At 32.5% G+C, this 15432-nt stretch overlaps 1 protein-coding gene across 1 annotated transcript in view; it reads left to right on the top strand.

The window, feature by feature from the left end:
- The window catches only part of LOC137931236 (four and a half LIM domains protein 2-like), a 230379-nt gene continuing 214947 nt past the window's right edge, over positions 1 to 15432 (top strand). The window contains exon 1 of the mRNA XM_068774657.1: positions 1 to 301. Within this exon, the coding sequence (XP_068630758.1) occupies positions 254 to 301 (48 nt within the window). The 5' untranslated portion in view covers positions 1 to 253. The remainder of the gene's footprint in view (positions 302 to 15432) is intronic.

The following is a 15432-nucleotide window of genomic DNA, read 5'->3' as shown; positions in this document are numbered from 1 at the left end:
GCTCCGCGCCACTCGATAACTTATCAACAAATAATTGCATGAAGTCATCGATTAAATTAAGTACCGCCGCTGTACAACGCTCTTCGGCCGCGGCTAGAGCTCGCAAACAAATGCTTCCTTTCCCAGGATTAACAGTAAACCAGCGCTGTTGCTCGGATATTAAAGTTTGGCAGTGAACTCCACAAGTGTCCGTGAAAAAGTTTTGTGCGACCTTATTGGCTTGTTTTGTTTATTTATTTCCAAAGTGTCCAAGATGAATGGTACTCCAGCTAGAAGGCCTAAGAATGCGTTTTCGGAGGCGGTATGTTATCAATTTTTTTTTAAATATTCATAATATTTTCTACACTGTTAAAACCCAATGCTTTGTAAACATTTAAACATATTGTTGGAAATTTCTGTTTAAATATACCGTAGAAAAATAAACCGAATTATTATCTTATATTAGGTACAGAAAAGAGATGGAAGCAACTCCACCGCACGTACGTAATAGAGACGGCAGAAGTGATTTGACCGCGTGAAATGTAATTGTAATTGTAAATGTATTTGCAATTGTAAATATGTAGATGGGTATTAAATAGACCGATCGTCGCACGCTCATTGTACATCGAGAAGGTCTGTCACAGTCACCTATTGATAAGCTAAGATCACGGTAACTAGTTGCGGAAACTGAATACATAGCTAACGTCCCAACGGAATTGACACGAACTAAGGTCATACAGATTGACTGGAGTGATGCTGTGAATTGTTTTCCATCCAATCCTATTTGTATAACATGTATGACGCATATTTGAAGATGTAATCACATAGCTTAATCAAAAGTAAATAGAAAGGCATTCATCATACGTCTACCCACCGTCTACTATTTGCTCGTCCAATATTATTTCTCTTTCGTGTATTATGATTACTTTATGTTCAATTCGTTCTCGACCTTTATTAAAACACACAGTAACATGTTTATAACACTCCAATACCCTTATCAATGTTACTACTGGTTATGTATAGTTTTGAATGTTGATACGTCTTAATGTCGTTCCGTTTCTCTGCTTGTGGCAAATAAAAAATATTTATGTAGCTATAAAAATAGCTAAATGATAACATCAATTTTAATTATACTTCAACAAAGATGCTTTTGATGTTAGTTTTTGAAAAAAAATTATATGGTAAATCAAAATGAAGTTAGAAATAAAACTAATTCGTTAGTATTGACAGAAATTTTCACATATTTGTGGAAACAAAATTTTTTCTCCCTATTCAACGCATCGGGAACGTGTCGATGTTCGAATCAATTAAAAGTTACAAGTGCAAGCATCAATGCAAATACGTTCATTAAACATCAAGTGCAAACACGCGAATTTTTGAAACCTGTCACACAATCTGTGTGAACAAGAATCTCATATATAAACATGACTACGACTATTTATATCAACTTTTGTAAACCTAAAACAGGATTTAGTCGATGTATAATTATGTAAATATATAGTTATTTATTTTCTGAATATATAATAGCTTGTGTTATAAAACTTACGAAATGTCGCAGAAATCTCTCATTCTATCTTAATATATCTTAATATAATAAATCAAGTTTTGTAACTTCAAAGAAATAATTTTAATTTTTTTATCATCAATTTTTTGTAAGACATTACATTTCGTATCCAATAAACAGTAAGAAGACGGTGAAGTTTATTATTTGATTCTTATTCTTAAATGTTTAATTAGACAAAAACATTTTTGATTTACGATTTAATTGTTTTTAACCTTTATTGGCGAAGCATTTGACTTCTATCTCGCCTGATCTTAAACGATGACGAGGTCTACGATGGTACACGCCTGCCTAGGATAAATCTGATCATTCTTATCTTGAAGACTCCTAAGTTATAATTGTCTGGAAACAATGACGTTGGTTGGTTGATCCTCTCTTTTCTATTCGCACTATAAAAGTTTTAACAAAACGCTTAATGCAGGTGGAAGGAATTCTGTACGTTTTAATAACAGTAAATGAAAACTTCTACTAGCCTGCTACAGGTTTAATTATTAAAATTAATTATTATCTATACCTTTAACCAACTAAGTATCTAAGTTACATTTAAGTATTATAAATGATATCGTTAATTTTCATAACATGTTATATAACAAACCGCTAACTGATTTATCAATATAAATAAAACATAAGATGTGTAAGATATTGTAGCAAAAGACCGAAGTTATTGGCTTAAAATTAAAATTAAATTTATAATTTTAACTACCGCCATACATTAGTTAACAGGCCATTTATATATATTCCATTTTAAGTCCTAACCTAGTAGTGAACGCGAGCCACGAATATATTGGTTATACGAAGCTAATTTTAGTTGCACTATTCCTGGACGAAAATAATTCATGCAATGATACACTAACTTGTTAATAACATGACAATCTGATACAGTCGCGATAAAATTATTCCGATAAGCAAAGAGCGTTAGTGAAGTTAATCAAAACATTTACCTTTATTCACTTATGACATTTTTTTATTAATGTAGTAATTAAAAGAGAAGGAGACTGAATATTTTTATACTTATATAAGGTGATTGCTTATAGGTAAAAACTTTGAAGAGTCGACTTACTTTTACGTTTCGTTAGAAAAAGCTTTTCATAATTTTGATTACTACATATTAAAATTAATTAATATTTACTATCTGTCCTTGAAGACAGTACTGCTAGAAATTTGACTTGTTGTATTCCAATAGTATAAAAATAAATAAATGTCACATATTTCAGAGTGATACAGATTGATTGGAAATATATGTAAAGATTTTAAAGAATGATGCTCACAAATGGGCTATACGTTTAACTCTTTAAAGCACTCTTTAACACATGTAACCAATCATCTCGTATTGACGTATTAGCTTATACAGGTGATGTCTTGTGTACGAAAATTTCAATTAAAATTCAGTATAGTTCTAGTTCAGTAGTACTAATAAACAGAAATGCTAATGTACATGAGTCTGAAAAGCAAACACTATACTTAATTATTATTGTAATAACATTGTAATTAATTTTATGTCAATTATATATCTTACAACCACACGTTAAGTCTTTAAGAGAACATATTTAAATTTGTACTATGTTATACCAAATTTATGCACGCGTGTATTCTGTTTTGCTGCCTAATTATATATAATATGTATTAGCGAAATATATTTGAGACGACAAGGAAAACTGTTCGAGTAATTATAACCTTAAAGGTACTTTTCCATGATTCGATGCAAAATTCAGACTTAATTAAATTTATAATTATTAAATATATAAACCAAAACGCAAGGCAGGTAATTTTCTTTTCTAAGTTGATAGGACTGTCTATAATATTTGCCAAGCGTATGTCAAAAGGTTTAATTATCTCCGAGATACACGTATTTTAGTCAAATGTTTCAATTTTGTCAAAAGCGTCAAGTTTCAATTGGGTGTCAAAGCAGCACAATTTATTTATTTTTAATAAAGGCGCCCAAAACTTAGATGATTTCGTTCCGCAACCACCGTATGCGGCTACCTGCGACTTCTGGCTATTCGGCAAACTCAAATACCAACGCAGGGACGCCGTTTTGACACGATTGAGAAGATAAAAATCGAATCGAAGTGGGTACCAATAAAAGACAGTTCCGTCTATTTTGAGTACTGCAAAAAGTGCGTTTTATGAGACGAAGAATACTTTGAAGGGGCTTGAATTAATTTGAAAGAATAAATAACTAGTTTACATTTTATAAACAAATTCACCAAGCACCAAGCAATATTGATCAGTGTTATTTTTAACTTTTCAAATATAATTATGTAATTATGATAAATAATTTATATATTAAATACTAACTATATCATTTTAATGTTAACTCACATAATTGTTTTTTAGTTTATAAGTCAATAAAACACCCTACTCATCTTAATCTATTTTAATTTGGTCTTTGATAAAAATCTAACAAATTGAAGCATATATTTATTAATAGTTTTTGTATGTAATTTTATAATAAAAGTTATTTAATAACATAGTAATAATTGTAAATTAAAGTAAACCGCAGAAATTACTTAAACTTAAAATAAATTCTTGAAGTTAGACAAGTTAACGGTCAAAGAACCGATAGACGAATCAAGTTTGTGTTTTATAAATATTTTATATTAGCAAGTAGTGAGCAAGCAGTGAATAGGCAAGAACAACTTGTTATTTATTAAAGCATTTCACGGACGGACGGAACCCTTCTTCTTTTTTTCAACTGAAGGACGCTCACTGCTAGGCAAAGGCCTTCCATTAAAATCGTCACGATGTACGGTCCTGCGCTGCCCGCATCTAGCAACTTCCCGTGACCATAACTACGTCGTCGGTGCGCGTGGTGGGCGCCGCCCACCGCGTCTACCGACTCGTGGTCGCCGCTAGAAAACCTTTCAGCTTCAACAGCTATCGGTTGCACGAGCGATGTGCCCTGCTCACTGCCACTTCAGACGACCTACGTCACTCGTCTTGGTTCTTCTATGGATCTTCTCATTTCTAATTCCATCTCACAGCGAAACTCTAGGCATAACCCCCTGCATCACTCTCTAAGTGACCTTGAGGGCGAAACTCCAAGCATAACCCTCTCCATCGCTCTCTAAGTGACCTTGAGGGCGAAACTCCAAGCATAACCCCCTCCATCGCTCTCTAAGAGACCTTGAGGGCGATACTCCAAGCAAAACCCCCTCCATCGCTCTCTCAGTGACCTTGAGGGCGAAACTCCAAGCATAACCCCCTCCATCGCTCTCTAAGTGACCTTGAGGGCGAAACTCCAAGCATAACCCCCTCCATCGCTCTCTAAGAGACCTTGAGGGCGATACTCCAAGCAAAACCCCCTCCATCGCTCTCTCAGTGACCTTGAGGGCGAAACTTCAAGCATAACCCCCTCCATCGCTCTTCAAGTGACCTTGAGGGCGAAACTCCAATCATAACCCCCTCCATCGCTCTCTAAGTGACCTTGAGGGCGAAACTCAAAGCATAACCCCCTCCATAGTGACCTTGAGACTTCTAATAAACCGCGTCATAAATGACCAGCAACACAATAGTCAAAGACCTACATCAAGAGAGAAGAGAGAATGTTATTTTAATAATACGAAACGTATCTTCACTCTGAAATTAACACATCTCAGAAATAACACCTCTGTATTCGATGTAGGATTTGTCATTCCAAATTTGAATTTAAAACTTCCTAATTGTCAATTTATATTGTTGATCGTTGTTGTCAAATATATTATGGAGACAGTAATGTCGTTTCTGTTGACATATTATACATAAAAACCTATTGATTTTCACCGCTCCGGCATTAAAACTTTGTGTACTCGATGGCAAAAGGTTGTTAATAACGAAGGAGAACATATTGTTGATTAGAAATTCAAACTTTTTAAAAATGTAGTCGTGTGAATTTAACTGAAGAAAGCGACATTACTTTCCAGTTCTCCTGATATTTAGTATTATTTATTTTAATATTGTAATTTTATTACCTTTTGACTTAGCATCATAAAAATATATTGCTTTAAAATATATTAAGTACTTGCATTAAGTGGTTTTGACCTTTATAAATTACTTTTCGCACATTACAGATGTTAACTGTGAACGCTTATTTGATTTTACTTTTATAATTACTTTTCTATTAAATTTGAAGGCCTAAAATGAAATATTTAATTAGTTTATACAAACGGATATAGAGCGTTGTATCCGTAATTCACACATGAATAAGTAATTATCCATTATCGTATACAAATGCACCACCTGGCGGCTCGGCCCTGACCTTAGTAGGGGGTCACGGTCCACGAGAAGACCCCGCGGGTAATTTACTTACGCAACCCATCCAGACAAGTCTTTAGATCAACGCTTCAGTCTATAAACACTATTTAAATGCCAATACACTTGCGCATGACTATAATTATTTAATATCATTTTCATTACAATCGTTTTCGTCTTAAAGGTTTTTGACATCGTTAAATGATTTTATATACCTTTATGAAACTATTAAATATTTATTTTTAAGGCAACTATTGTAGTTGTTAATGGTGTTTATTTATATTTCGGTGTTATGGAACGACTGTTTGATTAAATAATTCTTTAGTCTATCAAAGCAATATGTGATGGTTGTTTATTTTGTTTATAAGTTAATTTAGGTGATCAGACGCCGATACTGCGGTTTAAAGTTTAGTTTTCAGTAGCTGTCTCGGTAAATTTAAATAAACTGTTAAATAACCCAAACAAAAACCTGGCTAAAAGATGTCAAAGAAATATCATCTCTTTACTAGATACCTCTTATATATGTTATAAGAATTGGATATTAAAATATAGTGCAGCGTTCTTAAAGCGAGTTTATTATGAACAATATTTAAAATTTGGATTTTAATGCTATTTAAATTATCTAACTTTTACTAGGAGAAAATTCGTCACAGGCTATGTCAATGTGTGTATCCCAAATTACGAAGTTATTACTTTAATAGTTTTGGAGATATTGCAAACCACATTTTGCAGAGACAATTTTTTAAAAATTTATCGATTAAGAATTATTTTTGGGTGTTACAAAATTATTTATGTAATTTTTTTTGTTTAAAGTGCCGATTAAAATGTACAGATATTGAATAATTCCGTCCTATCAACTTATTTTAATATATATATATATATATATATATATATATATATATATATATATACTTACTTAATGAATATCTCTGTAATATATTTATTAAGAAAATATGCAAAAAAATATTGTCGCCAAATAATAAACGTATAAGAGATTTTGAACATATTTTATTTTTTAGAACGTGCCCTCATCCCCTTTTTAGGTGAAATTTCGTAAAATTTGTTCTAAGCCGATCTCTACTTATAAAGTATAATATTTCTACCATATTTCAAGTGTCTAAAGCTTCTCGTTCCAGAGATACCGTGATGAGTCTGTACATGGGCGGAAATGCCTTGTAAGTATGTATGTGCATAGAAATATTAACATATATTACAAAAGCTTGGGCATTCGTATGTGTATACTGTAATATATTTATATATTAACTTGTTATATCTATTTGCGTAATCACTTTGCGTATATTGTCCACACGAAACAGTATTCCTTTTTTAAACGACAAACCCAGTTGAAAGAAAAATTTCACACGGTTATAATCAGACATTACAATATAAAAAATAAAGAATGTCACTCCTTATATTGCAAAGCTAAAGAAATGAAAGTAAAAAAACTTGTCACTATCTGCTATTGGCACGATTAATTAAACACTATAAATGATTCGTTGCACCTGATAAATCAACTTCTACCCGTCAGGTGTCAAAACGATTTCACACGCGACACAATATTAAGATCTGGTTAATTTTAACACAGCATTGAATATTTATTAATACGAAGAGAAATGTATGCATATAAATTTTCTGATATTGATTTCTTACATTAGAAATCACGATGACTCTTCATCGTCAAGACTACAGGTTGTCCACTTCTGAACACAGGCGTCCACCATTGGTTTAACATGGAAACGACCTGTTTTCAGCGTCTTACGATGATCTTGGAATCCAAAGACCTAAAATGTCTAGCCCCAATATAACGCACTGGACTTCAAGTATTTGATGATATGCTTCCTATATACTTGTAATGGAATAGGCGTTTATCTTCCTTGTCACCTGATGGAAAGTGTAGATGAAGACGAAGCTGGTACACGCCCATCCAAAAGAAACCTGTTCACTCTACTCTTAAAGGCTCCAGAGTTCAACTAATCATGAAAAACTCAGGCAGGTCGTTCCAAATCTTGAAGACTCTCACCAAAAACGAGCTGTCAAAGAGTTTAGTTCGACTTTTGGGTACGTCAACAACGTATGGATGAAACTTTTGTCTGCCTAGTAGTCCGATAAAGGAATATGGAATATGATTCTTTATGCTACAAGAGCCGGTATTGTTCTATGTTGAAAGCCTATAAATGAAAATGTTTATTATTATTAATAATAGGATCTTTATTCCACAGATATTAGAGTCCGTGCCTTTGTTTTACATTTAAGTTTAATATTTCAGAAAAAAATTGACATTTTTACATGTCACAGCGTTTACTCAGTTATTCTAGTCTCTTAAGCTATTTTCCAACTTAAAACTTAAATTATTTTAAACTTAACTAATTTTCTTACACGCTCCAAAAATGTCTAGTTTTTAACATTACGTTTCAGATGAAAATGATTTAGTAATGTCAAACTCTTCTCACAGTTATATATATGTATTGTTCGGTCGATAACCTTAAAAATACATATTTATATGCATAAGATATTAAAAAATATAGAGCTTTTCTATAATGATACGATACAGATAATTATTGTCGGGTATAGGGAAGGTAAAGAAGAAGCTGTGGTAGGCGAGCGATGACTGAGAATTGCGATCGTAGGTTGGATTCGATTCCCGATATACAATATCTAATATATAAAATTTTCTTGTCACAATGTTAGTTACCGTACTCCTCCGAAACGGCTTGACCGATTTTTACCAAATTTTAAATGCGTATTCAGTAGGTCTGAGAATCGGCTACTATCTATTTTCCATACCCCTAAGTGATAAAGGTTGTTCATACTTAATTTTTTTTTTAATTTTTTAACGATTTTTTTTGTTTTTATTTTTTATGATACAACATACAAAAATACATACAACCCTAAATTTTCACCTCTCTACGATCAACCCTTATTTTTTATTTGTAAATTTAAAACATTATTTTTTTTTGCAAAACAACGTTTGCGGGATCAGCTAGTTATACTATATATATCACTCTTTGTGCATTAATCACATAGAATTGCCACTCCTCACAAGCAAGTTTCCAGAGGATGGGAGGCAGTGTTCTCTGCGTACTATATCACCACACTGCTAGTTATTATCTTGAGAGCAATGGTAACTCAGTGGTAGAGGACTAAGCCATGCGATCGTTGACCGTGGATTCGATTCCCAGAATACTTTCTTACATAATACTCACTTTGTTCATTAATCATATAGGACTGCTGGTACTTACAAAGAAGTTTCCAGAGGCTAAGCAGCAGCGGTCTCTGTGTACCATAATACCACACTGCGATCGCCAATCCACCTGCCAAACGTGGCGATTATGGTATATCTCCCTACATATCTTTAGGGGAGGCCTATCTATGCATTGCAGCCACCGCTGTGACATCTCGTCTATGTAATAAGACCAGAGGTACATGTTAAGATTATAGTGTATATGTATAAATCTGTGTTAATCTTTATTTATGTATTGTTGTAAAGTTTCTTCCTGCTTCTTCTCTACAATTATAACACATTGCGAAGCAGAATGGAGTCAAAAATTAAATAAAATAAAAAAAATAATAGATAATAAGTTGACGGTCAATAAGAGTTCTGAAAAAATTCCAATGTTAAAATAATTTTATATTATCTTTTGTTTTGGGCAAAAGAATTATTATTAAACTATGACATACAAGGTACAAATTCGAAAAATTTTCCTTTTGAAATTTTTACGAATTTTATACTAGTAAAACTAAAAACTTTTGGCTAATAATGTTTTTGCTATCAAACAAATTTAAATTTTATATAATAGATGGCATAAAGTTCGTTATTACTGTTTAGAAATCGACAACTTACTATAATGTATTCGTTTATTACAAACCTTAGTTCCGCATTATTGAATCTGTATTTTTATCATTTTCACCGTTTAATATACATATATAAACATTTATTATAATTAAAAAGATAACGTGGGGCTACATAATGCCAAAATAGCAGTGCTATTAGCATACCATAATTAGCGGTAAACATGTGAAAACCCTTTGAGGTGCCGAAAAGCATTCACGGGAAAGTTTTCCCAATGAACCGGAAATACGGCCCGACCTTTACGTGGTAAAAAATTTCTGGTGGCACTTAACATTTTTAATTCGTTGCCCATTTAAAAATATTAATATATTAAATATATAAATAAGCAACTAAACAAAGCTAAACTAAAAATAAACACAAAAAATATTTATATTTGTTAAAGGTTGATTTAGAGTAGGTATTTCAAAGAAAAGCTACATTGATGACCAATAATTACACAAGTTAGCTATTTATTTATCAAATGGAAAAATTAATTGCCGCTTATGACCACACTCATCACTATATCTCTAGAACTATATGCCGTAGAGCCTTAAAATTTCGTAAGATTATTAACTTCATGATGAAAAGGCTAGCTAAGAACGTTTGTTATATTCTACCCACAAGAGAGGTTGTGGAGGCGTTCCTTAAAAATTGCATTTTTTCATACTAATTCTCCTGTACATATAAAACTGCGCTAATTTTTTTTTTGATGGGTTAAAATTACCAAGAATATATTATATAAACACATAAAAAGCAGTGCGGGCCATGCGAGGCGAGTGACGGATAAGTAGTCATATAAGTCTGAAAATTGTATAAAAGTTGTTACAACAATTAGGATATATTTCCTTTATTTCCCGTTTTGATGTTTTTATTAACATGTAAAATAAATATAACGTTATTTTTAGCCGTTTAATTTTATATCGGTCTGTTTTTTGAGGGTTACCTGTTGGAATTTAGAGCATCGGAGTTAAGGCTCTGTCGCTTAAGGTTTTTATTCATGTTATATGTTCATCAGATACATACAGAAGAGACATTTTGATGGTGGACAATAGGTCGCAAAGTATATAATAATTTAAAGGTAGTTTTACTTTTCTTAAATGGCAACACTATTCGATCCCGTCACTGTTTTGTGACAACGTCGAGTAAAAGTGACGTCCAGTAAAAGAATTGAGAGTGGTGTGGAAGGTGAAACAGCGTTTTGATTATTGAATCGGGACCTCGGTCACTTATTCGATAACCATCGAAGTTCTTTAGTGGAAACTATGCTAGTTGGCCTAGAAGAGTATTAAATGTGGAATTAAAGTATCAACTGTGCTGTGAATTGGAGTTTTTATGATAGGTTAGTCATTTTTGTACATACTTATATTACAATTAACCTTTCTTCTAGAGAGCGCACACTTAGCACGCGGTACAGCTGTTCCGGTCGGACTATAAATATTATCATTCATCATCTTTAACTATGTTGTCAGTCAACCTAGTGGTGGGTATTCCCGCGCCTCGTCTACCGGCTGGTAATCACCGCTTCAGACCCTTATTCATAATTTGTATATATTAGCAAATAATTTTAACTCGCGAACCGCATGCGGCTATTTGAACGATTATTTTTGGCTCCGATTGACTGTCGAATTATTTCAATATTTAAATTTATATAACCTATGCCAGCTCCTGGGAAATCGAAACAAATTACTGGTTTGAATAGTAATAATTATTTTTCCACCATAAAATTTGCGTAATCCAAGCATCTTAAGTATTATTAGGAGTGCTGTCATATACGTGTGCCATTATATCTAACTTCAATACACATATTTTGTACTTTTGTTTAATCAATTTAAATAGAAAGAATTTAAAAAAACTTACTTCGGTGTGTTTTAAATGCATATTCAATGGCGACTCACGAAGAAATTTAAATTTCGAAAAACGGCTATATATCATGCCGGTCTTCTGGTTTCCGGTCAAAAGTCTGTCTATCAAGTCTATGGATTAGAATCTCGGAATTATCACAATCTGTCATCAAAGGCGACCTTGAGCGCATGCTCCTTTGAGAACCATTCATCTCAACTAAGACAGACGTCCATCAATTTGCAAGTATGAATGTTAAGTCTTGTAGGGTATATATTTTTTATAAATAATATATACCCTACAAGTAATTAAAAATACACGGCACGGTAGATTTCGGAGCAATGCTGATTATTAAAATAAAAATGTTTTGTTTATTATTCGCTATTATTCTATTTGTATATAAAGTGTATAATTGAATCTAGCAACTATTGCCTTTATAGAAACATACATATATATATATATATATATATATATATATATGTATATTATTTATTTTTAAATTTATTTACAAAAACTTATTTAATTTTAAATACGTCGCCGTCTATTTAGTCGTCATTTCAGCCCACTGCAAGGCATAACCTTCCTCCATAGATATTTATGGGGGATATACCGTAATCGCCACTCTTGGCAGGCAGATTGGCGATCGCAATTTGGTATTATAAAAATGCTTGTTGGCAGCGGCAATCATATGTAATGCACAAATTGTGAATTGAATCAAAACCGCGACTTACGATGTTAAGTCGCATTCGATAATCGCTGCGCTACAACTGCTCGACCGCACCGTCTATTTAATAATGAAAAAAAATTATATTCTTTTTAATAAAATTTATTGTTTATTTTTTTAAAACATATTATATATATGGAGCTGTAATAAAACGGTATGCCACTCCCGGAATCGTTGTGTACACAACGAACACGTTTCATCGCCACACCGTGGGTACTTTGACGAAATTCGGCGTACATTGAACTCTTTTTAATGTTACCGGCAGGGCTGTTTCAGTTTACTAATCAAACAGTACACGGTCACGCCGCGTTTGTTCTTTTTAAAATTTACGTCAGAAACATTTCACACAATTAAATAATAAATACATGACCCATGAAAATGTATAGCTAAACTTTTTTTGAGGCCCCCGCTATGGGGGACCTCTCCTTCCACCCCCTATTTTGTCGGGAATAGAGATTTACTTTCTTTATTAAATTATTCACTCTCTATGTTATTTTCATACTCTTCTTCCATTCTTCACAATCTCAATCATTTTGTTTTTTCATTCCTTCATTCAGTCTATTTTACTCTTCCGCTCTAATATCCTTTCACACAGTTCTCTTATTATATATATATTAGTTTTTACATTTTGAATTTCTTTCTAATATACATTTTTAATGCATTGTTTACTTGTTCCTATTTATAACTATTTTGGCTACTATACTGCAAAAATTGAGAAAGAATTTTCTGCCTTCATAGCCTTTTACATTTAACCTTTGTAGATATTAAATCTAAAACCAATCCCCACATTGTTGAGACACCAGGTAATTATAGCGACAAATTTATGCGTTATAACAGGGTCACTCATTTTGATTCCAATTTCTTTGGCAGAAGTCATCTATCGGCCTAAAAGTAGGAGAAGAAATTTCCATCAAACATCACAAATACTATTTATATATCTCATTTTAACTGTATATAACTGTAATAATAATCAATCAATTATTTTTATGACACTAGTATTATAAGTACTATGTATTTTAATATTCATGTACATTGGGTTTTTAAACCCTTTTTTCGCTTATTGATTGTTCTATTTTTCCGTGGTAAATAAGACCATTTAATGGTTGTCTGCGATAGCCTTTTGCGATAAGACCGTTGATTGTACTCGTTTTTTTACTTACTCAATATCATCATCGTCAACATTATATCACCCATAATATCAACCACTGGATACAGGACTAATATAAATACTTTTTTTGTAATAAAGAACTAAATAAATAAATAAACCAAATATTAAGAAGCCAGTAATAAAAAATCGTCAATGCCTTGAGAAAAGGTCGGAAAGATTCCCTTATCAATCTCTCAAACCATTATTAAGAATATCATTTTCAATAACATTTTCGTAGTCAAAATTTTCACAAAGGAAAGTGTTAAGGTCTATCCAATAAGGATGCTAGGATTTCCCTTACGCAATTCCTTACAACTATTTCTTTATAAATGCTTTATTAGTTTATTTTTCGCACCTGATATTTATAAAAATCGTCATACAAATGATCATTCGATTATATCCAAAATTTAGTTAAAATTGCATTAATAGCACGACTGATAATATATAGTTCTTACTACAATTTTGCTTCTTAATAAAATATATTTTTGAACGCAGATCTAGCATGACATAACTATCAATATACATGTGGATATTCCACAGAGTATACAGTGCCTCTAAAATTAAAAGTGTCGAATATTAATTTTTTTTTTTTTAAATCTTATATATTCTTCTTCTTCATCCATGCAGTAACATCTCTTGAGGTCAACATTTACACAGATTATTCTTCTGCTATACACGTACTACGTAGTAACAAAACAAAAATATTCTTAGATTATCAACGGAAATCCCACATGGTTCATGGGTTTCCAGAACCATCCTAGTCATATAACCTTCTACTTTATACCAGGCTTTCCAACAGGTAAGTTTGAGTTCAAAAGCGGACGGAGTGAGTGATAAAAAAGTCTTCTTTATACCAACGCAGGGATTTTCCTGAAGACGGTCCTTATGTTGTTCCTTGTTATATAATTAACAGGTATTCCTTTGACCAACGTAGCTTTAGAATCTATTTTAAAAAAAATTGTGGTTCCATAAACTGCAATTTCACTACAATCCTTTTATTTATCTATGGTCATATTGGCAAGTCTAAAGACTGTCAACGTGCGAGGTCACAGAAAGGTCAATGTTCAGGATTTTTCTACGTGTCTGAATCAGAAATAAGTAGAGATGGACGAGGGAAAGAAACCGACGTTGCCCAGCGGTCACAATAGCAGTAGGCAAATCATATAGCAAGCAGAACAGACGTTGGCTGTAGCCTTAAGGTCCTAGAGTGGACACCACAGATGGGCAGGAGCAGCATAAAATGTCCACCCACAAGGTGGACATATGACCTTATAAAGGTTGTCAGAAAACGCTGGGTGCACATCCGGTATGCAGAGGTAGCCGAGCGATAGAGACCTGTGATTGAAATCGTAGGTCACAGGTTCTATTTCTAGGATACAATGTGATTTTACTCACACTTTGTGTATTAAATATATAGGATTGCCATTGCTCACAGACTAATTTTCAGAGGATAGGCAGCAGCGTCCTCTGTGTACCATAATACGAGACTGTGATCTCCAATCCGCCTACAAAGCGTGTTGATTATGGTACATCTCTCCATAGATATCTATAGGTCAAAACGACGATCTATGGCAAATACCCTTTCAAATTTACTTTTAATAGGCGAAAGCAGTATTGTAAAGACTATAAGTCTACGTAACCGAGTAGAGTCCAGTAATTAAATGAATGATAAAGTATATGTTACGAAATCGAATCCGAAAAACATTATACCTTGTATTTTATAAAACAAATGATTTAAACTCATATAGTTTAAATCACACGTTATGTTATAAATAAAGTTATACTTCATACTTCGCTAAAGTTCAGATATGCGAACTTAATGAAGAATTCGAAACAAAGCTAAAACTTATGTTCCGAATTAATAACACTGAATATAACTTTATACATGTCTTAAAGCGCCTATGAAAGTCTTAATGGTGAGAAAATAAAAATAGAATATAATTAATTATTAAATCGTTTCTTAAAAAAATTATACTAAGTTAATATTTATATGTATAAAGACTTTAAAAGGTGAATTAATAGCTTATTTACTGTCAATTGTATAAAATATACTATTAAAAAAATTAATGGTTTTAGGAATAATAAATAACTTAATGATAACTTAGAAAAATCGTTTTCAAAAT

The sequence above is a fragment of the Battus philenor genome, unplaced genomic scaffold (assembly GCF_028537555.1).
Source record: "Battus philenor isolate CCGP_79_NKW_IND1 unplaced genomic scaffold, ilBatPhil1.0.hap1 SCAF_7, whole genome shotgun sequence".
Lineage (NCBI taxonomy): Eukaryota > Metazoa > Arthropoda > Insecta > Lepidoptera > Papilionidae > Battus > Battus philenor.
This window is presented reverse-complemented; position numbering and strand designations above follow the sequence as displayed.